Source organism: Candida theae (assembly GCF_024610275.1).
Source record: "Candida theae strain CBS 12239 chromosome Unknown scaffold12, whole genome shotgun sequence".
In the NCBI taxonomy this organism is placed as follows: Eukaryota; Fungi; Ascomycota; class Pichiomycetes; order Serinales; family Debaryomycetaceae; genus Lodderomyces; species Lodderomyces theae.
Genome location: NW_026261364.1, coordinates 163,593 through 186,852, shown reverse-complemented (window position 1 = coordinate 186,852; position 23,260 = coordinate 163,593). Strand labels below are relative to the sequence as shown.

The 23,260-nt window shown below is 41.5% G+C and overlaps 13 protein-coding genes across 13 annotated transcripts; 3 read left to right on the top strand and 10 right to left on the bottom strand. All coding sequences in view use genetic code 12, as the record gives it.

Moving 5' to 3' along the window:
- Positions 1–515: 515 nt before the first annotated feature.
- Positions 516–1,229, bottom strand: KGF57_000883 (uncharacterized protein; the record flags this gene model as incomplete). Its single annotated transcript, XM_051755398.1, has 1 exon — positions 516–1,229. The coding sequence occupies one exon, from the start codon at positions 1,227–1,229 to the stop codon at positions 516–518; it is 714 nt and encodes a 237-aa protein (XP_051610657.1).
- Positions 1,230–1,783: 554 nt separating this feature from the next.
- On the top strand, positions 1,784–3,247 carry NUC2 (Nuc2p; the record flags this gene model as incomplete). The annotated part of the gene is made up of 1 exon (XM_051755397.1): positions 1,784–3,247. The coding sequence occupies one exon, from the start codon at positions 1,784–1,786 to the stop codon at positions 3,245–3,247; it is 1,464 nt and encodes a 487-aa protein (XP_051610656.1).
- Positions 3,248–3,331: 84 nt separating this feature from the next.
- On the bottom strand, positions 3,332–4,327 carry KGF57_000881 (uncharacterized protein; the record flags this gene model as incomplete). The annotated part of the gene is made up of 1 exon (XM_051755396.1): positions 3,332–4,327. The coding sequence occupies one exon, from the start codon at positions 4,325–4,327 to the stop codon at positions 3,332–3,334; it is 996 nt and encodes a 331-aa protein (XP_051610655.1).
- Positions 4,328–5,318: 991 nt separating this feature from the next.
- On the top strand, positions 5,319–6,053 carry CDC34 (SCF E2 ubiquitin-protein ligase catalytic subunit; the record flags this gene model as incomplete). The annotated part of the gene is made up of 1 exon (XM_051755395.1): positions 5,319–6,053. One exon carries the CDS (start codon positions 5,319–5,321, stop codon positions 6,051–6,053), a length of 735 nt encoding a protein of 244 aa, XP_051610654.1.
- A 425-nt stretch (positions 6,054–6,478) lies between these two features.
- Positions 6,479–7,372, bottom strand: KGF57_000879 (uncharacterized protein; the record flags this gene model as incomplete). The annotated part of the gene is made up of 1 exon (XM_051755393.1): positions 6,479–7,372. One exon carries the CDS (start codon positions 7,370–7,372, stop codon positions 6,479–6,481), a length of 894 nt encoding a protein of 297 aa, XP_051610653.1.
- Positions 7,373–7,610: 238 nt separating this feature from the next.
- KGF57_000878 (pheromone-regulated protein) lies at positions 7,611–10,853 on the bottom strand (the record flags this gene model as incomplete). Its single annotated transcript, XM_051755392.1, has 1 exon — positions 7,611–10,853. One exon carries the CDS (start codon positions 10,851–10,853, stop codon positions 7,611–7,613), a length of 3,243 nt encoding a protein of 1,080 aa, XP_051610652.1.
- Positions 10,854–12,080: 1,227 nt separating this feature from the next.
- On the bottom strand, positions 12,081–13,373 carry KGF57_000877 (uncharacterized protein; the record flags this gene model as incomplete). Its single annotated transcript, XM_051755391.1, has 1 exon — positions 12,081–13,373. The coding sequence occupies one exon, from the start codon at positions 13,371–13,373 to the stop codon at positions 12,081–12,083; it is 1,293 nt and encodes a 430-aa protein (XP_051610651.1).
- A 427-nt stretch (positions 13,374–13,800) lies between these two features.
- On the bottom strand, positions 13,801–14,268 carry KGF57_000876 (uncharacterized protein; the record flags this gene model as incomplete). Its single annotated transcript, XM_051755390.1, has 1 exon — positions 13,801–14,268. One exon carries the CDS (start codon positions 14,266–14,268, stop codon positions 13,801–13,803), a length of 468 nt encoding a protein of 155 aa, XP_051610650.1.
- A 717-nt stretch (positions 14,269–14,985) lies between these two features.
- Positions 14,986–15,570, bottom strand: KGF57_000875 (uncharacterized protein; the record flags this gene model as incomplete). The annotated part of the gene is made up of 1 exon (XM_051755389.1): positions 14,986–15,570. The coding sequence occupies one exon, from the start codon at positions 15,568–15,570 to the stop codon at positions 14,986–14,988; it is 585 nt and encodes a 194-aa protein (XP_051610649.1).
- Positions 15,571–15,881: 311 nt separating this feature from the next.
- Positions 15,882–18,260, bottom strand: IFM1 (translation initiation factor 2; the record flags this gene model as incomplete). Its single annotated transcript, XM_051755388.1, has 1 exon — positions 15,882–18,260. One exon carries the CDS (start codon positions 18,258–18,260, stop codon positions 15,882–15,884), a length of 2,379 nt encoding a protein of 792 aa, XP_051610648.1.
- Positions 18,261–18,424: 164 nt separating this feature from the next.
- Positions 18,425–20,575, bottom strand: DBF4 (protein serine/threonine kinase activating protein; the record flags this gene model as incomplete). The annotated part of the gene is made up of 1 exon (XM_051755387.1): positions 18,425–20,575. The coding sequence occupies one exon, from the start codon at positions 20,573–20,575 to the stop codon at positions 18,425–18,427; it is 2,151 nt and encodes a 716-aa protein (XP_051610647.1).
- A 435-nt stretch (positions 20,576–21,010) lies between these two features.
- KGF57_000872 (uncharacterized protein) lies at positions 21,011–21,451 on the bottom strand (the record flags this gene model as incomplete). Its single annotated transcript, XM_051755386.1, has 1 exon — positions 21,011–21,451. One exon carries the CDS (start codon positions 21,449–21,451, stop codon positions 21,011–21,013), a length of 441 nt encoding a protein of 146 aa, XP_051610646.1.
- A 542-nt stretch (positions 21,452–21,993) lies between these two features.
- KGF57_000871 (uncharacterized protein) lies at positions 21,994–23,256 on the top strand (the record flags this gene model as incomplete). Its single annotated transcript, XM_051755385.1, has 1 exon — positions 21,994–23,256. The coding sequence occupies one exon, from the start codon at positions 21,994–21,996 to the stop codon at positions 23,254–23,256; it is 1,263 nt and encodes a 420-aa protein (XP_051610645.1).
- Between the last annotated feature and the right edge of the window lie 4 nt (positions 23,257–23,260).

Genomic DNA, 23,260 nt, shown 5'->3' with positions numbered 1-23,260 from the left:
CGGGTGGGAGATAGTTATTAGTCAGGCTACACATGCCAGTTAAAAACACTGTAAAGTAGAGTAGGCTCACAAGCATCGTGCTACACCAAATGACGATAACACCTTTACTCCGAGTTATTCTCTTGGGGGTTCACGAGACACTGTAGTCTCTTACTTTTCAGATACACCACATTTGGTCTCTAGCGTTGGCAAGTATTGAAATTTAAAGCTTCAGGAGGTCAAATATGTGACCTTTTTGAACATGAGTAGAGTTTGGTGAAGTTCGATTGTACAATCCAGCTACAGACCTGTACTTTGCTTCAGTAAGATATGCTGCACGAGTACAAAATGAACCTCGCTTTACAATCTTGAAGGTAAAACACAGCTTAGGTGGCATCACCTGTATAATAACGTGTTTAATCAACGACAAGAAGGTTATAGTCATAAAAGACGCGTCTTACTAAAGCACACAGAGAAGCTGAATTCAAAAACACCGTAATAATACAAAATACCCAAATACTATATGAAAAACCAAGCTACTTCATTTGCTCATCTTCATCTTCGTTATAACTACAATCAAACTCTTCCATTTGCTCACCACCAATGCCAAAATAATTCTCTTGCTCAACTGGATACTGATCATTCGCACGCGAATATGCATCCTTTCGGTATTGACCATACCCATCAACGACATACCCTTCAACTTCATTGCTTGGACTTAGAGTGAATGGGTTGGCCCCAGAATCGCCACCAGCTACGGCAACGGCACCGGCACCGGCACCGGCACCACCACTGCTAGTAGCAACACTACCAGATTGATTATGCAACGACTGTGGCGTATCTGGTGTCTGATAAATCTTTTCAACCGACTCCGACCTGAACGAGTAGTCGTCAAAGTTACAATCTTCAAATTTAGTCACGGTTTGGTTGGTTTTGGGGTCAGTGTACTCTCGTATTGACCCCCATGGTGAGATTTTGACTATGCCTCCATCGGGATGTATGAATTGGGGCCATTCTGTGGTTGAGTTTATGGCTTCTTCGTGAGTCATGTTTTTGAAACGGTGTTGGTTCAGTTCGAAGTCGTCGTTTCTTCGTTTAATGTGTTGGAAGAGATGCTGCTGCTGCAGATGTTGCAGATGCTGCAGTTGTTGCAGTTGTTGCAGTTGTTGTTGTGGTGGTGGTTGTAATGTGTTGTGTTGTGGAGGAGGCGTTATTTCAGATGCTGCTATGCTATTAGTGTTGTAGTCCATTGTGGCTGTGAATTGACTACGTAGTTGTGGAGTTACTATATGCTTTGGTTGTGAAAAAAAAAAAAAAGTTGCAATGGGAAAATGAATTTGTAAAAAAAATTGGTGAAGTGAGAGGAAAGCTTCTGTTAACGCTGGTACTGCATATAGTGTATGATCCTGGCTACGCTTACCTAAAATTGAAGCGAAATTTCTGTTCTTCTTTACAACGCGTATAATTGAATTTCTTTTTCCAACACCCGCACTGTCGCAGAGCTTCAATGTCGCAAACAAAATACACGACATTGCAGAGGTAGTGCGAGCTTTACCAATTTCCTACTCTCTACAACAACCACAGCCAATAAAAGAAACTTATTTAGTAACAATAACAAATTCACCATACAATTTTCTCTCTTTTTCTTTTTCTTCTTTTTTTTCTTTTTTTGTTTTTTTTTGGGTTTTTCTTACTATCAATTGGTAGTGTCAAATTATCGAGAACCTCTTTCTTCAAAGCGAAAATTATTCAAGCAAGCCTAGCTCCATAGCTATTCCCAACTCACAACTGGACCGCATACATCATGTTGAGGGCATCTAGAGTATCATCACACTCCTTCAAACTAGCAAAATCATCGCTATCAGCATCGCCATTTGCATGTATAAGGAGCTACGCCTCAACTCCAACCCCGTTACCAACAAACACCCCCAACAAACAACCAACCACCGCCAATGCCGTCACTCCATTGGGAAGAAAAGTACAAAAGTACTCTGACCCACCAGGCATGTTCGGCAAGACCACCTTCACTGAAGTCATGGACGAGACGAATATGATGTGGGATAAATCAGATGACCCCGATCAAGTTTCAAAGCAAAATACCAAGATTCGTCATTTCACGATAAATTTCGGTCCACAGCATCCGGCAGCTCACGGTGTGTTGAGATTGATTTTGGAATTGCACGGTGAGGAAATCATTCGTAGTGATCCTCACGTTGGATTGTTGCATCGAGGAACTGAAAAGTTGATTGAGACAAAGACTTATATGCAAGCATTGCCCTATTTCGATAGATTGGATTATGTGTCCATGATGACCAATGAGCAAGTTTTTGCGTTGGCAGTGGAGAAGTTGTTGAATATCGAGGTCCCATTGAGGGCAAAATACATTCGTACCTTGTTTGGTGAGATTACAAGAGTTTTGAACCACTGTATGTCGGTATTGACCCATATTATGGACGTTGGTGGATTGACTCCGTTTTTGTGGGGGTTTGAGGAACGTGAGAAGTTGATGGAGTTTTATGAACGTGTTTCGGGAGCAAGGTTGCATAGTGCATACGTGAGACCAGGTGGTGTTGCTCAAGATTTACCATCGGGTTTGTTGGATGATATTTACATGTGGGCTACTCAATTCGGTGATAGGATTGATGAGATTGAAGAGTTGTGTACTGATAACCGTATTTGGAAAGAGCGTACTATAAACGTCGGTACATTGACAGCTGATGATGCTTTGAATTATTCATGTTCAGGGGTAATGTTGCGAGGATCGGGAATTCCATTCGACGTGCGTAAGTCACAACCATATGATGCTTACGATTTAGTCGATTTTGATATTGCCGTGGGGTTGAATGGTGATTGTTATGATCGGTATTTGATTCGTATGGCTGAGTTTCGTCAATCGTTGAGAATCATATTCCAGTGTATAAACGATATGCCACAGGGACCAGTCAAAGTGGAAGATTATAATATTTCTCCTCCACCAAGAAGTTTGATGAAGGAAGATATGGAGGCCTTGATTCATCATTTCCTTTTGTTTACTAAAGGGTATGCTGTACCAGCTGGTGAAACTTATACTGCTATTGAAGCACCAAAGGGAGAAATGGCAGTTTATGTCGTTAGTGATGGAAGTGAGAGACCTTATAGGTGTAAGATTAGAGCTCCTGGATTTGCCCATTTGGGTGCATTTGACCACATTGCTAGAGGTAACCTTTTGGCCGATGCTGTGGCCATCATTGGTACTATGGATTTAGTGTTTGGTGAAGTTGATCGTTAAGAAGAGGAAGAAAGAGACGGATGGTATAAAGTGTATATCAATACAAATGAAAGCATAATAGTGGTTTTGTGTTGTAGTAATACTCTAAAAGATGATTTTATAAAGAATGTAAAGAGAAGTGCCTGCGCCTAAAGCAGTAAAGAGTTTGGCAACCCCATTTAGATCTCCATTTGCACCGTCACTGTATCCATAATTCGCGGCCTTTGGTTTCTGATACAAGTTTTGAAACGTTGCTGCACCTTGATAAGTGGTGCTTTGTCCGTATTTCACATTATGCGTATTTTTGGGAGCATTGTAGTTTGTCCTGTATCCATTGAAAGCAGATTGATCGCCATTGCGCTCATTCCCCACTTGTTCAGACTGTTCATATCCCGGTTTAATCATCTTGACATGCCGCAACAAATGTTTTGTCTTTAACTCTTCAGAAACTTGTTCACCGGAACTTTGCAACTGGTTAAGAATCTTGGCCTTGGTGGCTGGGTCCATGTACTTGTCAATGATGCGTTGTTCAAATTGTAAATTGCGATTCAAGTGTTTGTCGTAATCGAAATGGGGCACGTCGTAACGATCTCCGTGGTTTACATGCTCGCCTGAAAACCGCAGCTGATTTGCACCAGTTGATCCTGAATGTTGGTACTTTACCTTGTGTCGTTTGGTGTTTAGTCCTGATGCAGAGTATGTTGATTTACCACTGCGCGAATGGTACTTAGCTTCACCATAATACTTGTTGTATTCATTTGACCGACGATTGCCCATGTTGAAAGACGCGTTACCACCAGAGCCACTTGATGATTGATCGTAAGCCCGCTTCTTCTTGATGTCTTTTAGTGTGTCGTATGCATTGACCATGGCGACGTATCTAGCATTGTTTTCCTGTTTAGCTTCGTCTGTCAAGTGTTGATTCAAATCAGGATGGTACTTCTTGGATAGCTTCTTAAACTGGAGCTTGATTTCTTTGATTGTAGCATTTGTGGGTAGTTCTAGTAGCTGGTAGTAGTTCTGGTTGGCAAATGCAGAGGAGGAGGATGAAGAAGTGGCGAATAGTCGTATCGAATGGTGAAAAGTTGTAGTGATGGGCATGATGGGAGATGAAATATAGTGGAGCCGAGTTGGAAGGGGATAAAGTCGACAGCAGGAAAGTGTCTATTGCTGTATAAAGAGTGTTATGGTTTATAGACTGCACTAGTGTTGAGATGCAAGGTGTGCGATTATCGGAATTTGTTATCAGATATCTTCAAAAAAAAAAAAAATAAAAAAATAAAAAAATCGATTTGTAAAAGACGCAATTAAGGAGATGGCTAATACTCAAGAGGTGGTAATTGACTGAAAGGCCTCTGGATTTGCTCAAGCATCGTGCTCCTTTATCTTCTTCTATGGTACAGTGTTGACCAATTTCTCTTGTTCAATTATGGGATGCTGTTGTCCTCAAAGGGATGGTCTAGACCCACCCATACTCTGGTATCTCTTGCAGCAACGTCGTGGAGTGATTGTCGCAAATGCTCTTTACGACACAGGGTACACACACATCTATACAACATATCATACAAAAGTATAAGCTATCTTATGGTCATGTGATCAGGGGTGATGGTAGCGTAGCAAATATCGTAGAAATAAAAAAAAAAAGAAATTACAAAAAAAAAGAAATTCATATCACACACTGTACACACTACACACTACAGCAGAAACAGAAACAGAAACAGAAACAGAAACAGAAACAACAATTTTTTAAACCCACCACCACAATCACAAGAACGACACACATTATCACACGTCTTACAAATAACAAGTTTAACCACAGAGGTACAACACAACATACATCCACGAATAACTACTATCAAACCAACCCTCATCACTGCATCACCCCCCATCTTCGTAAAAAAAGTCCACTCACAACTTGAGTACTTGTCTTAACTACACCACGCAAATTTATCCGTATCTCACTTGGTTGACTAATAACACACACCATTTCAACTTTTACTTTTTTTTACAACACATCCACCAACACATACGCATACGCATACACACACACACACACACACACACAACAACTACAACTACAACCAGCGAAAATATGAGTTCCAAATCTGCTGCTGCTATCTTGCAACGACAATTCAAAGACTTGACTGACCCCAAAAAGAGAATCCCATCATTCCACATTGAATTAGACGATGACAATATATTTTTATGGAACATTGGAGTCATGGTGCTCAACCCAGACTCATTATACCACGGAGGATATTTCAAGGGGCAAATGAGATTCCCCCAAGATTTCCCCTTTAGCCCACCATCATTCCGTTTCACCCCTGCCATTTACCACCCAAACATTTATCGTGATGGTCGGTTATGCATAAGTATCTTGCATCAGGGTGGTGACCCCACTAGCGATGAACCAGAGAGCGAGACTTGGTCACCTGCGCAAACCGTTGAAAGTGTTTTGATTTCAATCATTTCTCTCTTGGATGATCCTAATGGTAACTCGCCAGCAAACATTGATGCTTCGGTTGAGTTTAGGAAAAATTTCCCCGAGTATAAGAAGAAGGTGTTGAAGGAGGTTGAACGTTCCAAAAAGGATATTCCTGAGGATTTTGTCATGCCGGATGACTCTACTCTGGCCTATAGCAATGATCAAGCTCAAAAGAATCGGGAGTTGATTGACGATCCTATAGATGAGGATTTTTGGTATGAGAGCGAAGAAGAGGAGAGTTTTGATGAGGAGAGTGTTATGGATGAAAATGAAGGTGATTATGCGGAGGATGATGAAGAGGAGGAAGAGGAGGAGGAAGATGAGGAGATGATTGCAAAGTGAAAGAAAATGACAAGTCTTGGAGTGATTGCATGTCAACCATCACCACCACCATCATCACCACCACCACGATTTACTTTTACACCCACAATCTTGATGACTCAATGTGTCCCCTTTTCCCCATTCTTCATTTTTCTTTTTTTGTTTTTTTCTTCCACCCAAACCTTTTTTCCCCTATCTCCACTTAATACTTAGTAGCATAAATTTTAATACCCAATTACTATACATATCTATATTTACGATAGTGTTGATATCAACGTAGAGCCTTTTCTAGATAGCTCTTTTCTGTATAATAACTAGAGGGAGCACTTGACTCCAATTGATTCCTTGAAACGTAGGCTATGTTTTCATACAGTCCATTAAAGCAAGCTTTAACCCTGCAGTTCACCACACATATGTATTACATATCTATTTTTACTTATGTAGTCTCAGTACGTAAGCTGTGGCTCGCGATACCCTGTCAACCCCTCTCTCAACGCATTCGTAACGGCATCAATTTTGATCTTGGCGACAGCATCAGCCTCCGCTTCAACCTCGCTACTCGAATCGGTACTCTGTTTCACTGACGACTGCTTTGCTTGATAGAATAAAACGACAAAATATCCCCTAAATGAATGTTCCTGATAGCTTTCAACTTCATCATCGTCATTGTCAGCGTCATTGTAGTCAGTAGCTGATATCTGGTTATCACCGCGTTTAATATCTTGTCCGTTGTCGTTTCGATGTTGTGATCCACCATTATGATTATTCGACTCAAATTGGTTGGAGAGGTCAATTTTCGATATGATGCATCTCACATTGCCAAAGTCCACAATCGACCAGTTGTTGACATCACTAGATAATCCACCTGCGTCGGTCGTGGCGGCTGGTGATTGAAAGCAGGAGTTGTAAGCAACCAACGAATAGATCTTCAATTGGTCCAATGCAATTGTAGATACTCCACCACTTTGCGAGTCAGTGCTTAGTGATGCTGGTGCTCCTTTTTTGGTGCTGTGACCCTGTCCGTGCTCGTCTCCTGGTGCTCCACCACCTCCTAATGCCGCCGCTGCTGATGTCGTTGTTGTTGGTGTGCCGGCGTTGGAACTGTGCGAGGAATGAAGCTGCAGTGGAGGCTGTGGTTGCCATTGGCGGTCACTTACTACTTGCTTTGCCTGTACTTGTTCTTGTTGCTTAGGAAACTGTTTAGTGGTGAGTGAAATTAGTGGGTTACCGTGGTTGGACAATAGTGAGATTGATATAGGGTGGAAGTTGGGAGTGGTTGACGAGGTAGGCGACTGTAGTGCTGATTTAAGCAAGTTGGATATTTGATTTTGTTGTAACATAGTGTGCTATAGTGTGGCGAGGTGCAAGTGATGAAGGTTGTTCTGAGTGGAGAAGTATGCTGTGCAACTGTCGTGAGGTTTTTCAGTAGTTCAAGTTTTTCTATTCTCGTCAATATTTCTCTCTCTACCAATACTCTATTGAAATCACTGTTCATTATTCTAATCCAAGATCTATATAAACCCTCTCTATCCTTTATAAATAAAACTATCCAAACCATATCCAAACACTCGTATTCTCCTACAAGGTAAACAATCCCGTTCCCTTCTTACCAAATGGATACACAACCAACGCAGCCGCAAACAATCCAACACTAATACCAATAGAAACCTCAGTCATTGTGGCACCAAAACTCAACGAGCTAGCATAGTCGGTGGTCATCGTCTCAGTTCCATTTCTATTGGTGATCTCATCGGCAGTTTGCACCCCAGAAATCAATGAACTCTTGGATGCGATACCAGAGGGCACTTGGACAAAAATTGCCGGCAACAATGCAGCCACTGCAACACCCTTGAATATACGCGAGTACAAGTTACCACATATTCCAACTATGAACGCACCAATGCATGCTGTGAATTCAGTCACGCTGGAGAAATGTTTGCCGGCAAAGTATGTCGCAATGTAGCCAATACACGCAATTATAACCATGATTGGCAATTGACGCCATTTGGCTTGATTCACCAATGCAAGACACGATGCGAAAAGCGGCACAAACAAGATTCTCCACTTGTCATCGATTGTGTGACCTGCGGGGCAACTACTTTCGGATGTTGCGTCATGGTATACCCATCCAAATAATGCCGACCCCAATGTGATTCCGAACCCAAGAAACAATGAGTATATAATTGCGTAAAACATTCTCACGGAACCTGCAACGATATTTCTCGACTGCAATTCCAACGATCCTGTCAAGATGATGTATCCGGGCAAGATGATTGCTAATGATCCTTGCGCAATGGCACTAAAGCAAAACAAGTCGCCTCCACGTATAGATCCAATACCTCTGGCGATAAATGACACAACAATAGCTGAGGACACTTCAAACACATTGGCATACAAGTTGGACAATGTTGCGACGTAGTATTGCAAAAACCCAACACATAATCCAATTCCAAAGGATATCGGCAAATCAGCCCAGCCTCCATCGAATGCGTATGGAGTTACTGCCAATGATCCGAGTGCATAGAAAAGCATACACCACCATGGAGAAAACTTGTTCTTTTGTTTCAACAAATCATCCAATTTCTTAGTTGCTTCTTCAACACCAATCAAATCGTGAGTAACTCCTTTATAGAGCTGGTGTGTATCCACCAACTTACCCAAGTTTATCCCCTGTGCACAACGGACTAAATGAACTTCCGACGTCCTGGTTGCTGCATCACCAAATGACACCAACATACAACCGGGGAAATAGATGAATTGTCCGTCAATTTCCAACACCCTCGACGTCATAACCATATACTCCTCTAATCTATGTGTTGGAGCTCCGTACAACATCATTGCACGACACATGTTGATGATAAAACGCTGACGTTGCAACACGTCAGCAATGTGAACTGTGATACGCAACCTCTCTGCCTTTTTGTTACGCTTCAATTTCTTTAATGTGTTTGCTGGATCGGTTGGTCTCTTTTTCGGCATCTTGGGCTTGGCATTCTGGAACGAGGGTAAGCCGGTGTTATCGTACTTTTCTTTGCCTTCGCCACCTTCACCGGAGCGGTCATTGTCATTGTTTGAATCATCATCGCTTCCATCCGGCAATGGTTTATCATAAGCGCCTGCACCTCTTCCTTTTCCATCATAGTGTCTCACCTTGTTTGCAGCTTTACCAATAGCTTTTCCTGAGGCTTTGATGTTTTTGTACCCTTTACTAGCTCCATATTGCGCAGACTTCATTCCGTACTTGACTCCAGCACCAACTTCTGTTCCAAATCTCGTCAAGTCTAAATGCAGGGTAGGTCTTCTGTGTTCATCAAAGCTATCAATTGCTGAATCATTTGTGTCTACTTGTCTCAATGAACTGGCTGATTTATTCTCCAATGGTTGTTGGTATAACCGCAACAAGGAGGACAATACACCGGCTTGCACATGCTTTGGTGGCTCAATGTAATTGCCATCGATTCCAGCCAATTTATCGGGTTCTGAATCGTTATGGCCACGAAGGAAAATATCAGGATTTGGAGCGTAAAGTGGGTTGTCTTTACGTTCATCGTCACTAGTACGCTTCTTGGACTCCTTGTTCTCGTCACTGACTTTTTCATTCAACAAATCCTCAGTGCTGCGAGTAGGAGTTACATTGGCGCTTGTATTTGCACTAGTGTTGTTTGAATGCAACACAGATTCAGGGATGTGCTGATCAACCAATGCCTTAACTTCATCACTCAAATCATCATATTTAGAAAGAGGTTGTAATTCAATTGGATGATTTTCACCACCCCGATCGTCATGATCAGCAAATCCAACACGTTTTTCCTCATCATCATTTCTATCTCTTGAGTAACGAGTGGCTCCAGGTGCTAATCCGCCCCCGCTCAAACCTTGGTTTCCTCCACTTAAAACTTTACCCAAAAATGCGTCGCTGTGACTAATGTCGTGGTCTTGCGATGGGATACGATCGGCTAATGACATTTTACGAAGGATTCCACGGAGGCCACCAGCACCATTACCACTTGATTCCTTGGGTGCACTGTTCGTACTTCTTTTGGATGCGCTGTGGTTAGTTTCGTGTGAATGCATTGAATGCATCGATGGTTTGCGATTCTGTTTCAATGAAGCGGACGATGACGACGCTGTGTTTGCAGCATAGTTTTCATCAGATGATTTTCTTGACGATCCGGATTTTGTTTTGTCGAGTGGATCCTGATGAATGGATTCAGGACGTCCTTTGTAACCTGCTCTTGCATCACCTTCATCGTCCGAGGAGTCCGTTTGATAAAACTGCTCATGTGGCGCTTGTTGGATATGCGTAAAGTCAGTATGCGTTTGATCTTGGTAACTAGCACCATCAGAATCGTCGTCGTCGCTTTCGACTGGACCTTGACTTTTTCTGATTTCATTAGCATCGAATTTGAAATGAGGCAAATTTTGATCGCCAGATCGAGATTGAGATTGAGATCGAGATCCACCTGGGTCAAATTCATCATCGTCGGAATCCGAGTCACTATCTCCGTATCCATCTCCGCGTGTATCCTCAAATGAGCCATGCGACAGTCTTGATGCATTCAAAGAAGCTCTTGGGTCACGAGGCGTATACGAATCTGGGAATTTTCCAGCATTACTTTTCTTTTTGTTGTTGAATTTGCTGGCAACTTTGTTGAAGTTTGATGATGTCTGTTTGGTAAACTTTGAATTGTCCTTCTTTTGGTTCTGTTTACGAACTTCATTCAAGTTGAGCTGTTGCAGTGGAATTTGAACGTGAAATTGGTGTTGAGGGTTTGGGTTGAAGTTTTCATCATCACTGGACGATGAGTAGTCGTTAGACATGGTTTAGTGGGTGTGAGGGTTGTAATGTAATGTACTGGTAGGGTGTTCTGAAGCGAATGTAAAGATCTGTAGGAAAAAGGTAGTGGGCTGAATTTTTAGCTTGTTTTTGAGGATACTTTGTCTCCCTTTTTATTCGTTTTGAAGTTTTTTGTGAATATGTCGAATGATTTGCTTTCTTGTGATCTCTCCTCCTTTGTTTATTGTTAATGTATATAGTTTGTGGATTGTTGAGGTTTTGTTGTACTAACTTTGGTAATGTGATTGGTAGCAAGGTACCAACTTCTTGAGGTCTCAAGGCTTTTTTCTTTTTTCTTTTTTATTTTATTTTATTTTTTTTTTTTCGATTTTTACCGTGTATGGGTTTTGTGTCATGTTATTCGAAAGGAGTTGTGTTATTTGGCGCAATGTGTAAAATCGATGACATCATCATGGAAATGTAGATTTGACGGAGCCAAATTTCGGTTAGTTGTCACCATCCACGAGTTAGGCTTCTCTGGAAACAGTTTCGCAAGAGTAGAATCTTCATGTCGTGACTCGAAGAACTACTATTCCATCCATTCCCAACACGATATGTATCCCTTCACTGGTTCTGGATTCTCAAGAAATTCTATTGTAAAACTTTTTCACTTGCCGATACAGCCACAAAGAGACCTCCGTTTGTGAGTTGCACTACAAAAGGTTTGCGCAAAGGGGAATAAGTTGTTCCTCCACTTATTCTCTTTGAGATCTATGACGTGGAGGGGGGTAGTGCGACACGGTTGCAAAAGTCGCACTAAGCCTTCACTTCCATTGACAATGGGGACAGTTCAAAGCTTCGTAAGATAGCCTGTTTCAGATCGTTGGCGTGGCAAATTCAACTCGGACTACACCTCTGATTACAAGCAAACCTGGTGAATATTCCAGCACAGGCTGTTCAGCACATTACTCCGGTCCAATAAATGGCGCCTTGCTAATAGCAAAACCCTCCAACATAATTTCCGGTTTTGTACCTCAAAAGGAAAGGAGGCGCGCAAAATGCACCATTATGTCATAGAAGATGTCCTGTCGTTGAGTTGGTAGACGCAATTAAATCCACGTTCAGATTGCCTTTGACAAGATATGCAGTGGCTCATCGCAGCTTAAATCCGCTGATTTCACTCTTACTACAATCAGAGATATTGGTCAGTGCTGTGCAATCTAATTTGCAAAATTGTTATACACTTACACACGACTACTTTCCCAATGTGGCTATGCACTTTCTTCCCATTGCACACCACACCATTCTTGAACATACCCAACCTTGTTTTCATCAAGATCCTCCTCTCGTATATAATCCTCGACATCGGTGCAGACGATAATTGTACCCCATGACATTCCATTCAATATGTCCTTGATATCAACATTTTCTCTGTCCAATCCTTCAAGATCCATAATTGCTTTTGGCATCAACTGCAATTCGAATCTGCGCTCACTACTGGGGTTATATCCAGGACGTGGAATATTTGGCTGTCCGCTTGAAGTCAAGAATGCCTTGGCAACATCATCTTTCCCATTGTAAAGTAATGGCTTACCATTCAAATCGTAGCGCAATACTTGACCAGGGTTGTGTTTGACCGTGGATGAAAAGTTTTCAAAATACTTGTCATCAAGCATATTGGAGATTTTGGTTGTCTGTGGATCCAAAACCGCCGAAGAGGATGACCCGCGTCTTTTACTTGACGCGCCTTCTTCAGGTGCATCATTTTCTTCAATCAAGTGCTTATACTTTGCCAATTGAGCGTCTTCATCTTTATCGTTGCGGAATTTTTCCAGATCAACGTATACAAAACTACCATTGTATTGAGGTAGATCGCCTTGTAACTTCTGCAGTTCTCTTTTGGGCAGTTTTGGTGCAGTTTTCGCTACTTCAGCATACAGTTGAGGAGTCTTTGTAGAAGCATTGGTTGTCTTTGCTTCTTTCGCATTGGCAAAGGGATTGGACAGACCACTACTGAATGGATTATCATTCTTTGCAAATGGGTTCGACCCACCAAATGGATTGTTACCAGATGTGTCCTTGTTGAATAAGTTTTTCGTCAACTCATCGTTTAATTTCTTCAGTTGTTCCAGCTTTAATTTATCTTCCATTTCCTTTACTTTGATTCCATCTAGTTCCTCTTTGATTCTCTTTGCAACCTCATCGCTCTTGTTGATACCTCTAATTGCCTTGACGCTTCCCTTTTGCTTTGCACATTGACCATTTTTACAACCGAATATGTACAACACACGATCATACAAAGCGCCATCAAGTGGAGAGAACGCTTGCAAAAGTAAAGCCAATTTCTTTCCACAACGATCGCAAATGAGGTAGTCTTCTTTTGGTTTAGATTCTGGATGGAGCCATATTGGTTGCCCTCCAATAAAGGTATCCTCCAATATTGGCTGGTCATCTTCTGTAATCGGCCCATCAGCAAAACCTAGAAGCACTTTTGATTTATGCGACTCGTTGGAGTCATAAATGCTTTCTTCATCTGATGAATACTCTTCCTGTGATGATGACATTGCTGATGTTGAAATTGGTCTTTGCTATTTTCCAACCTCATCGAGATGCAGTTTTTTTTCGGCGATAAAGCTACCGCGAGAACTTGCAAACACATCAACGAAACATTCTTCCACAAGTCAATGGCTAGCCTGTCCCCTAAACAACAAAGTGTATGGAGTATACTTCTTGATGCAATGTACACGTGAATAGCTCTCTACAAATTTTAAATTAGAAATTTGCCACAATTCTAGAGGAAACTGCATCACAAACGAAAACATGAAATTTGCATCCATTCTAATCAATAGTTGCAGAATAAATCTGTTGTAGCTTTCTTCATTTATGTCTATTCATATGTAAGAGTCTAGATTCTGTGAAGACGGGATAAACCCACTTTACGATGTTAGAGAGTGGTATGGCACTTCAAATGCATTTATGTGCTATGACTTTTTAAAGTGCTTCTTTCCATATGAGAACGGCAAATACACTCAGACACAAAAGCGTTGTCAAAAATCCCCCAAGCATACACCAGTTGAAAACCATAGTTCCAAGTATCTCAATAGCATCAAATACAATAGCAAGAGTAACCGTCAAAAAGAAAAAGCAAAGACTTATACCAAATGCACCGATAATCTTAATTCCCACAGTCCCAAACGCAAGCATGAATGGCATAATGATCGCTAATAAAAGCGCAGACAATCCACAAAAGAAAAGTTTCAGTTTGCGGTTCTCCGAAGGTTTAATGCTCAATACTATGGGTGCTGACTTCACCTTAGGCTGTTTTTGACGTTCCAAATCAGTAGCTTCTGCTGTGCTAGGTGCGGCGTTTTCATTAGTAGCTGGGATATCCTTAAGTTGAATGGGCTCGTCGAACAGGTTACAGCAGGTGCTGTCAAAGACCGGGGATTGACTCTCCATTTCGTAATAGTGCTTGAGTGACAAAAGTGAGGGCTCTTTCTCTGTTGTCTCTGCAAACACTGCAGCTCTATTTATAAACCTGTTTTGTTCCGTTGGAGATTTGATTGTAATTTCCCTAACACCTCATGGGTGCAAAAGTGGAGTTGGGTTTTTGTTGCTCTTATTTTTCTTTTTTTGTTATCCTCATATCGAGCATAACAAGATTCTTCCTCGATTTAGTTGCAATCATGGTGACGGTAGATGGATTTTTTGGCCTTCGTGTAGGGGATGTTGTACCCATCGCATGCGTATCATTCGGCACTTGTATTATTGATGTTACACTTGCTTATACGCAGACGCGATTGTAAAACATCGTGTGTTAAACTTAAGCTACAGCTTTGTATAAATCTAAACCCAATAAGCTTTGATTAGACTACTTCGAAACCTTGCTTTGGCATACCAAAGTGATTGACAAGAGGACAAAAGTAGACAACACAAGTGGGGAAAACAATTGCCGCCGCCAATAAGTCTCCACTAAGACTCCCACCGAAAACCAACAATGCTGCACCAAATCCCGAAAGTAACGCAAAATAAAAGCAAGCAACAGAAACAATCCGCCTACAAATTTGTATCTTGCCTCACTATTTGTTCATACTGCTTAATTTACCGTAGTGGCTACTTCCGCCGGCAACGTTACCACCTTGATCTCTTCTTTGTAGCAATTATCTCCAAACTTCTCTAATGATTCAATTCTGACGCAGCTACCGTGAATGTAGAGTCGACACAGGTGGGTTTACTACCTGATGGTGCGTCTAGCGGCATAGACCATAATACTTTCACTACAGTATCTGAATCTGAGCCAGCCAGTGTTGTCGACAAGCGACGCTTTTCCAGTAAAGTCCAATGAAGGAGCAGAATATGAAATAGTGCTTGCATCACGTAACCAACTCTTTTGCTAAATTTACGCTTTCCAATGCTTTTGTCAGCGCCGAGAGCGACAGCCAATGTAGCGCAACCACCCAAGGCACCGAAGTATAGAACGAATGTGGCAAGCATATTTCTGGCTGAATGAGCTCCAATTGTTTTGAAGATTACTATTGTAAAAATTGCCGCGTATGCCAAATAAAAGTAACACTTCAGATACTTCGACTTCTCTGAAGCTTCCCCTGTTTGGGGTTCTGGTTCCGCTCCAACAGCTCCTTGTGCATCCGTGTCTGTATATGCTTCTTTTCCGGTATGGGATAAATTACCAGTTTGTTTCTCCTCCGGGAAATGAGAATCTTTGTGATTCAAATCCTTTTCTGGCTGGTTTTGGCTACTCATTATATGACGGATGCAAAGAAGAAAAAGTAGGGTGGGAGGAACTTTTTTTTTTTTTTTTTGATGTGGTCAAAAAAATGTAATAGATTCCGCGCGAACGCGAACGCAAATGCAAACGCAAATGCAAATGCAAATGCAAATGCGCTTGTTGTTGTGTGTAGTTGTGATTTTATTCTCTTGGCCAAGGCGTAGGTCTGCACCTTATTAGAAAACTAGCAATTCCACGCCCTACTCTCTGTGTCTTCCAGTCATTTCGAGTCTGGAAAACCCAGAATTTGCTGTGTATGCTCTATTAATTATAAGCACTCAACTATTTACAAATACCTTTTATGTTCAATCTCCTCATACACCAATATTTTATCTCCAGCTTCAAACCCAGTCCAGTTATGAAATCCTAACCCACATTCATTTCCCTTACGGGCTTCACTTATATCGTCTTTAACATGCTTCAACGAGGACAATGTGCCTTTGAAAACTTCTGTATCGCCTCTCATGACTTTGACGTCGGATGATCGTTTAATAACACCCGAAGCCACCTTACATCCCGCAACTTTAATCTTTGATTTTCCTTGAGTGATGGTGAATATATCTTTAATGTCAACTTCACCAAGAATCTTTGTCTCTATCCTTGGTTTCAAATGTGAGCTAAGTTCGTCAGTGACTTGCTCAATCAATCTGTAAATGATATTGTGTTCAACAATTTTCACTTTCTCCTTTTCAGCTCTTTGTAAAATTGGCTTTGGAGGTTTAATGTTGAAACAAAAGATGGTGGCATCAAAAGTTTTTGCCATATCAAGATCGCTATCCGATGGAGCACCGGCAGAATGGGAAATAACACATGATTGTACTTCCTCGTTACCCAACTCGTGAATACTCTCCTTGATAGCTTCTGCAGATCCAAACACATCCGACTTGATTATGTAGTTACATTTGGTCACTTTTGTATCCTGTGCCTCATTCTCCAACTCACTAGAATCTAACCCAGCCTTCTTCAACTCGGCAATCTTCTCTAATCGTTCAGCTTCTTTAATCTCCTCAGCTCGTTTGGCATTGATATCTTCAATATCTCTTGAAGCTTGAATTTGCTGTGCTCTGGCGACACGGTGGTCAATCACTTTCTTGGCAACCTGCTCCAGTTTTGCTTGTATTATGTGATCGCCACTATCTGGTAGTTCCTTCCATCCCCATATTTGCACAGGTGTAGAAGGGCCGGCTACCTTCACAACTTTCCCCTTTTCATCCTTCATTCCTCTAATTTTGCAAAACGTTTCACCAGCAACAATCACATCACCATTCTTTAATGACCCGCGACGTACCAATACAGTTGCAACGTTTCCCATACCTTTTACAAGTTCGGATTCAATTATCCACCCTTCTGCGGCAACACCTTTTTCTTCTGCTTTGAAATCATTCAACTCGCTCAAAGTAATAATCGCTTCCTCCAACTTATCCATGTTTAATCCAGTTTTACCGGAAACTTGCACTGTTTGTGTTTCTCCACCATAATCCTCAATATCGATATCGTGTGCCGCCAAGTCACCAAGCACTTTATCAACGTTGACTCCTGGCTTGTCACATTTGTTCAATGCAACAATCATCGGCACACCAGCCTTCTTGGCATGTTTGATAGCTTCAATAGTTTGTGGCATCACTGAATCATCGGCTGCAACTACAAGAATCACAATATCAGTAATAATTGCCCCCCTCTCTCTCATTTTCAAAAATGCGGCATGTCCTGGTGTGTCCAAAAAGGTAATCTTTTTGCGTGATTTTGGTGTAAGTACCGAAAATGCACCAATGTGTTGCGTGATCCCTCCAAACTCACCTGACACGATGGACGATTTTCTCAAGTAGTCGAGAATGGTGGTTTTCCCATGATCGACATGGCCCATGATTGTAACCACTGGGGGTCTTTCCTTGAGGAGCTCCTCTTTTATTGGTTCAGGAAATAAGTCGTTGTCAGACTCTGCAACCGTCTCAACTTCTATATCATATTCATCGGCAACCATTGCTGCATTCTCCTTATCTAAAATGTAGGAATGGCGAATATCTTCAAACCCTAGGCCCTCCAATTTCTTGAAAACGTCATTCAAGGGCACTTGCATGATTGTTGCCAAGTTGGATACACTGATAAATGGTGGTAGTTGAATTTTCACCAACGGCCTCCTCTGCTCCTTGACTTTTCTCACTTTGCGCTTTTTCAATTGTTGAATGTGTCTCGGGTCACTGCGTTGATGTTTATCGTGTTGTTCCTCTTTGGCTAATTCCTTACGAAGCTCTTCATACTTTAGCATCTTCTGCCTTTCCATCTCCTCCTTTGAAAGTTGTGGAGGTGCAGAGACAAATTGTTTATCAAAATCCCTTACCCCATTAGACTTTGAAACGTGTCTTCCTGCTGTAGCACGTGGTGCAGCTGATTTGCCATGGGTGGTGGCATGATGCACCCTATGTGGGCTCCTCTTTGGTCCATTGTGGACACCAGGCTGAGCTCCATTTCGCTTGTGGCCCTGTTGGTGCCTAGTCCGAGCACCTTGAGGTTTTTGGTCTGGCTTTGAATACTGCTGAGCAAATCGATTTATTCTGGGTGCAGACTCTTTTGACTTTTTACGAATTTCATTGATTATGTCAGCATATGATCGCGTTAGTAGTAGTCGCTTGTTTCCAAGTTGTCTATATAGTAAGTAGTGGAACATGGTTAAGATGGACCTGGTGATAAAGAGATTGTGAAGATTGAAAATTTTCAAAAACAAAAAAAAAAAAAAAAAACAAAAAAAAAAAAAAGATCCACATTTTTGTGCAACATCTCTACGCGACACTCGTAATATCTATGCAAAAAATGAATTAAATAGGTGTATGCTTATATGTAATCACCATTGGAAGTGATGTTACCCATCGAGTTGCTTTCCTTCAAAGTAGCAATCAACTCATCAATATCTGTAAAGTTGCGGTCATCGCATGCAAAGTTACGATGTCTGTTGCTGTAAATGTGGTCTTCAAAGTTGTCATATTTACACCGACAATTTTCACAATAACCAGGAGTTGACTCTTTATCTCTCCTTCCCGACGTCTTTCTCTTTAAAAAAATTCGCCGTTTAAGGTTGTTTAGATTTTTAGATTGCACTTGGGACAAGTAAGGTCCCAATCCATTTCCAGCAGCAGTGGCAGCACTGTTCAAGTTGGAATCCATAGAAAATTGAACAGCATTAGATGCACCATTAAACCCGGAAGCCATTGCGTCCACCGCTTTGGATTGAATGCAAGACGAGTTTCGCGTCAATGGTTGCCGAAATTCAACTTCATTTGAGGATTCGTCAATCTTGTCGGTACTAGTACTAGTTCCATTGAACCCACCCATCGAAAGGGACACTCCACTGATGACTCTTTCCGTGGCAGTTCTTAAAGCTTGACGATGTGATTTTGTAGCCTCAAACTTTCTCATTCTTTTCAATCTCTTTCTCTCCAGATTTTGATCAGATGGGTCGTCGATGAATGGACACTTGCCATCCAAAGTCAAATGCAATACTGGATAGTCATTATTCCATTCACGTATAGCAATAGGTCGTACAGTCTGGCTCAAATCATAGACGTACAAGTAGTTCTTGCCAAAGTAATGGAAATCGTCGCGTCGTGCATTAGGATCTCTGTCGGCCACCCCGTACAACTTTTCTTCCTTGAGCAAATTGTACAAGTTGTTGGAAGGAGCAGTGGCTGCACTTGCGTTCGCACCAGTCACAAGCAGTTCATCGGAAACGGTACTCAATCCCAAGTTTTTCATAAACCGAAAAAGCTTTTCGTAGCTCCATACTTTTGTTTTGAACTTTGGAACATTTGAGAATATGTCATTAGACGGATACTCTAATTTGTCATCGTAAGTTCGTTTCGATATGATAATAGTGACATTTGTGCGATAAAATGGTGCAATTTCGGAACCAACGTACTTGAGATACTTGACAGCTCTTTTGTACTCCGACAGTTGGAAATCGTGTGCTCCTTCAAAGAAAACCACTGATTCTTTCATAATTTTTTTCCATGATTGTTGCCATTGATACAACTCTTCACCTGATAGTCTTGATGTGCCTTTTTGGTTCTGGGCTACTTGCTGTGTAAGCTTGCGTTTCTCGGGCCTCTCAAGCAGCTTGCGGTCGACCTTGTTGGAATCCAATTCTTGGAGTGGAGCTGGAGCAATCTTGCCGGCATTTGCCACATCAATCAAAGTGCGGGGCTTTTCGAATGTCGGCTTTTCAGTATGTTGTTTCTGATTTACCCTTACACTTTCGATAGCCAGCACTTTTCCGTCATTACCTCCTCTCCCAATCTCAAGAGATGTCTTTTTTGAAGGTGTATGATTTATCTGAAGCGAATCATCTTCTTTTGGTTCAGCAAGTTTATCATCCTTCTGAAATGCCTTGAGTGTGGGAGCTTCTTCTTTGTGGATGGCATCTTCTTGCTGCTCATTGACTACTGTCGAAAGCTTTCTTCGGATGACAGTTGTCCTTGTCTGCTCAGTCTCTTCACTCCTTCCAATATCCCTGTCCCTCTTTCTCAAAGATGTGCTCTTTTCCTCGTCCATTTTCTCCCTGTCATTCCCGTCAGTGAGCTTTCTTATTTCTGCCACTCGCAGTATAGCATCTTTGACTTCACACTTTTGCTCATGTTGACTTGCAACAACTTCAATTGGCCTTTCAATGGTGGGATGTGTCAATGTTTCACCTATCTTGGATGAAGAATTTTCCTTTGTTTTCGTCATAGTTGGTGATACAATGTGTGCAGCAGCACCAGCAATGGCAGCCTTTTTTGGAGACAGCTTTCCACCATCTTTGCCCTTGGGTGAAGAGTAAGACAGCGAATGTTTTCTGCTCCGTTTGAACGGAAGTGTAGGTAGATTGGCATTAGTTTCTCTCAATGGTTGTCTGGGTCGCGATAGTGAGGTGAATTTCTTTTTGAAGACATCACCAGTGGACCGATCATCTTTGATATCACTTAGTCTGGTAGTATCCATACTGTTCATAGAAAGATAGGTGCAATGGCTGTATCGTTTCGCTTGTCTGAGTGAGGTTGCGTATGTGTTGAGATTGATTCTACCCTTCTTGAGGCAGCTGTGTTTTGCTCCTGGTAAATATTAACTGTGTACTGTAAACAATGTTGAGAGAGAGAATGAGAGAGACGCGAAAAAAAAAAAAAAGAAAAAAAAAAAAATTCCCAACTCGCACTAAATACATAAAATATAGCAGATAGCATATAGCATTTACATGTTGCTCTTGTATCGTATCACACATAATTAAGGCGATTACACATATACAAACCTACATACATTAATAGTGTGGAGACACTATACAAAAACAGCAACAAGAAGTCGAAAGCAAAGCTGACGAGAGTGGACAGTACAGTTTAGCCTCATTTGGTTCATCCCTTCCGCGTTATTCTGTCTCTTTCACTGTGTTGATCACATCACAAAACTTACCACTATAAACACAAGTGCATACAAAAAACTAGGAATCAAGATGTCACTTTCGGTTCTGCCCCCTGAGTCAGTCCCTGTTCTTGTAGACTTTCTTGCTTCCTCCATGATACCCTTTGAAAATAGGGTGGATCCTACCGAATTTGTAGCAATAAAGCCAATAGAAGTATACTGATGACCATCGGGGTGTTCCCCGTGTCCTCTTGTAACCAGTATACCAAACACGCCATTTGTTGGCCAAGTTTCTTGCTTTGTTTCTGTTCCAGCACTCAATATTGAGGAAAAAGTGTCTGCAAACTCACAATACAAGCGTCGCAACTCCACTTCATTGTGTGGCAATCCCACATGATTCATGGTGTGGCAGTCTTTGACACAATCGGCAAACTGCTCAAAGAATTCATCGTTTAGACGGCAAACGCAAGTCATGTATTGTTTTGCCTTCACAGCATTCTCGGGGGCTCCCCCACAATTGGAAACAAGAATTGATCTTGCGTGAGAGCAGCTATTACATTCGGAATGGTGGAGTCTCTTTAAAATCGAGCAGGGTGTCTCTGTATTGAAACAAAAGGTTGATTGAATGAGCGAAAACAAAAACAACATTAGCCAATACATCAAGAATGAATACTTTTCTCTAGCTTCTCAAACAAATTTTTCAACTCAATTCTCAAGAGTATTTAAATAGCTGATGCTGCACTTTCATCCCTTGGAGAAGTAATTTAATGCAGAATGCCATTCCTTGCTAAATCAGGTTTGCATAAACTCACTTTGTCGTGTGCATTCTACAATTTGCAACCATTGTTTTGTTTAAACTCTCTCTTCTCTTCTCGGCATTTCTTCTTAGTCCACCACCCCCAGATTTAGCTCGGCTAAAAAAAAAGAAAAACAAAACAAAATTAAAAAAAAAAAATCATCAGATTTTTCAAAGTTGAAATCTTCTGAAACACATATACTTCATCTGCTATATTCCCATGTTGAAGTGTTTTGGTAGGTCGCATTTGAGGCATGTTAGGCTTCAATCCACATTATCCTTAACAGGATTCAATAATAAAGAAGTGTCGGTGAGCTTAAATGGAAAGAGGGTCACTTTCAAAAACACATTTCTTCGTGATTCATGTACTTCACCCGAGTCCATTGACGTTTCAACAAGCCAAAAATTGTTTACTACAGCAGAAGCAGCTAATAATCTTTCCATCACGCAGGAACCCAAAATTGTCGACAACAAGCTTACCATCCAATGGAGTAATAACGGCAAACTTCTCAACTCAACTTACTCGGCATCTTTCTTGGAGAAGTATTCAACTCCAGCTGGACCAAGAAGGGACTTGTTTTTTGACAATGACCGCACATTGTGGAACCACAAGGAGCTCATATCCAACTTGGATTCGTTGCATCATGATTACGGCGCCTACTTGAATGACGAAGAGACTTTTTTCAAAGCTGTTTTCAACATGAACAAGTATGGAATATGCTTCATTGACAACATTCCACGACCCACGTTGGACAAAATGGATGAATCAAATACACCACACTGGCCAGTAGCAAAATTGGCTGAAAAATTCGGATACATTCGCAAAACTTTTTACGGATCCTTGTTTGATGTCAAGAATTTGAAATCGGAAGCTAAGAACTTGGCATACACAAACACATTCTTACCCTTGCATATGGACTTGTTGTATTACGAATCACCCCCTGGTGTACAGATGTTGCATGCAATTGACAATTCTACTCAGGGTGGTGAAAATATCTTTTGTGACTCATTCTTGGCTGCTGAACACGTACGTAAAGTTGACCCGCAAGCATATGCTGCTCTCACAAAGATTCCAATCACATTTCATTACGATAACAACAACGAGTACTACTACTACAAGAGACCATTGATCATTGAAGATTCAGAAATCACGGGCGGTTTCCCCAAAATCCACGCAATAAACTATTCACCTCCATTTCAAGGACCTTTTGAAGTTGGAATCACAAAGGATGATCCAGCATATGACATGTTTGACGATTTCATTCGTGGGTTCCAATTGTTTGAAAAATTCATCAATGATCCCGCCAATCATTACGAGGTCAAGTTGCCCGAAGGAACCTGTGTGCTTTTCGAGAATCGTCGTGTCCTACACTCGAGAAATGAATTCTCTGATTCAAATGGAGGTGATCGTTGGCTAATGGGCACTTATGTTGACGGAGATAGCCTACGTTCAAAACTACGTGTTGGATATCGTAAATTCTAATAAG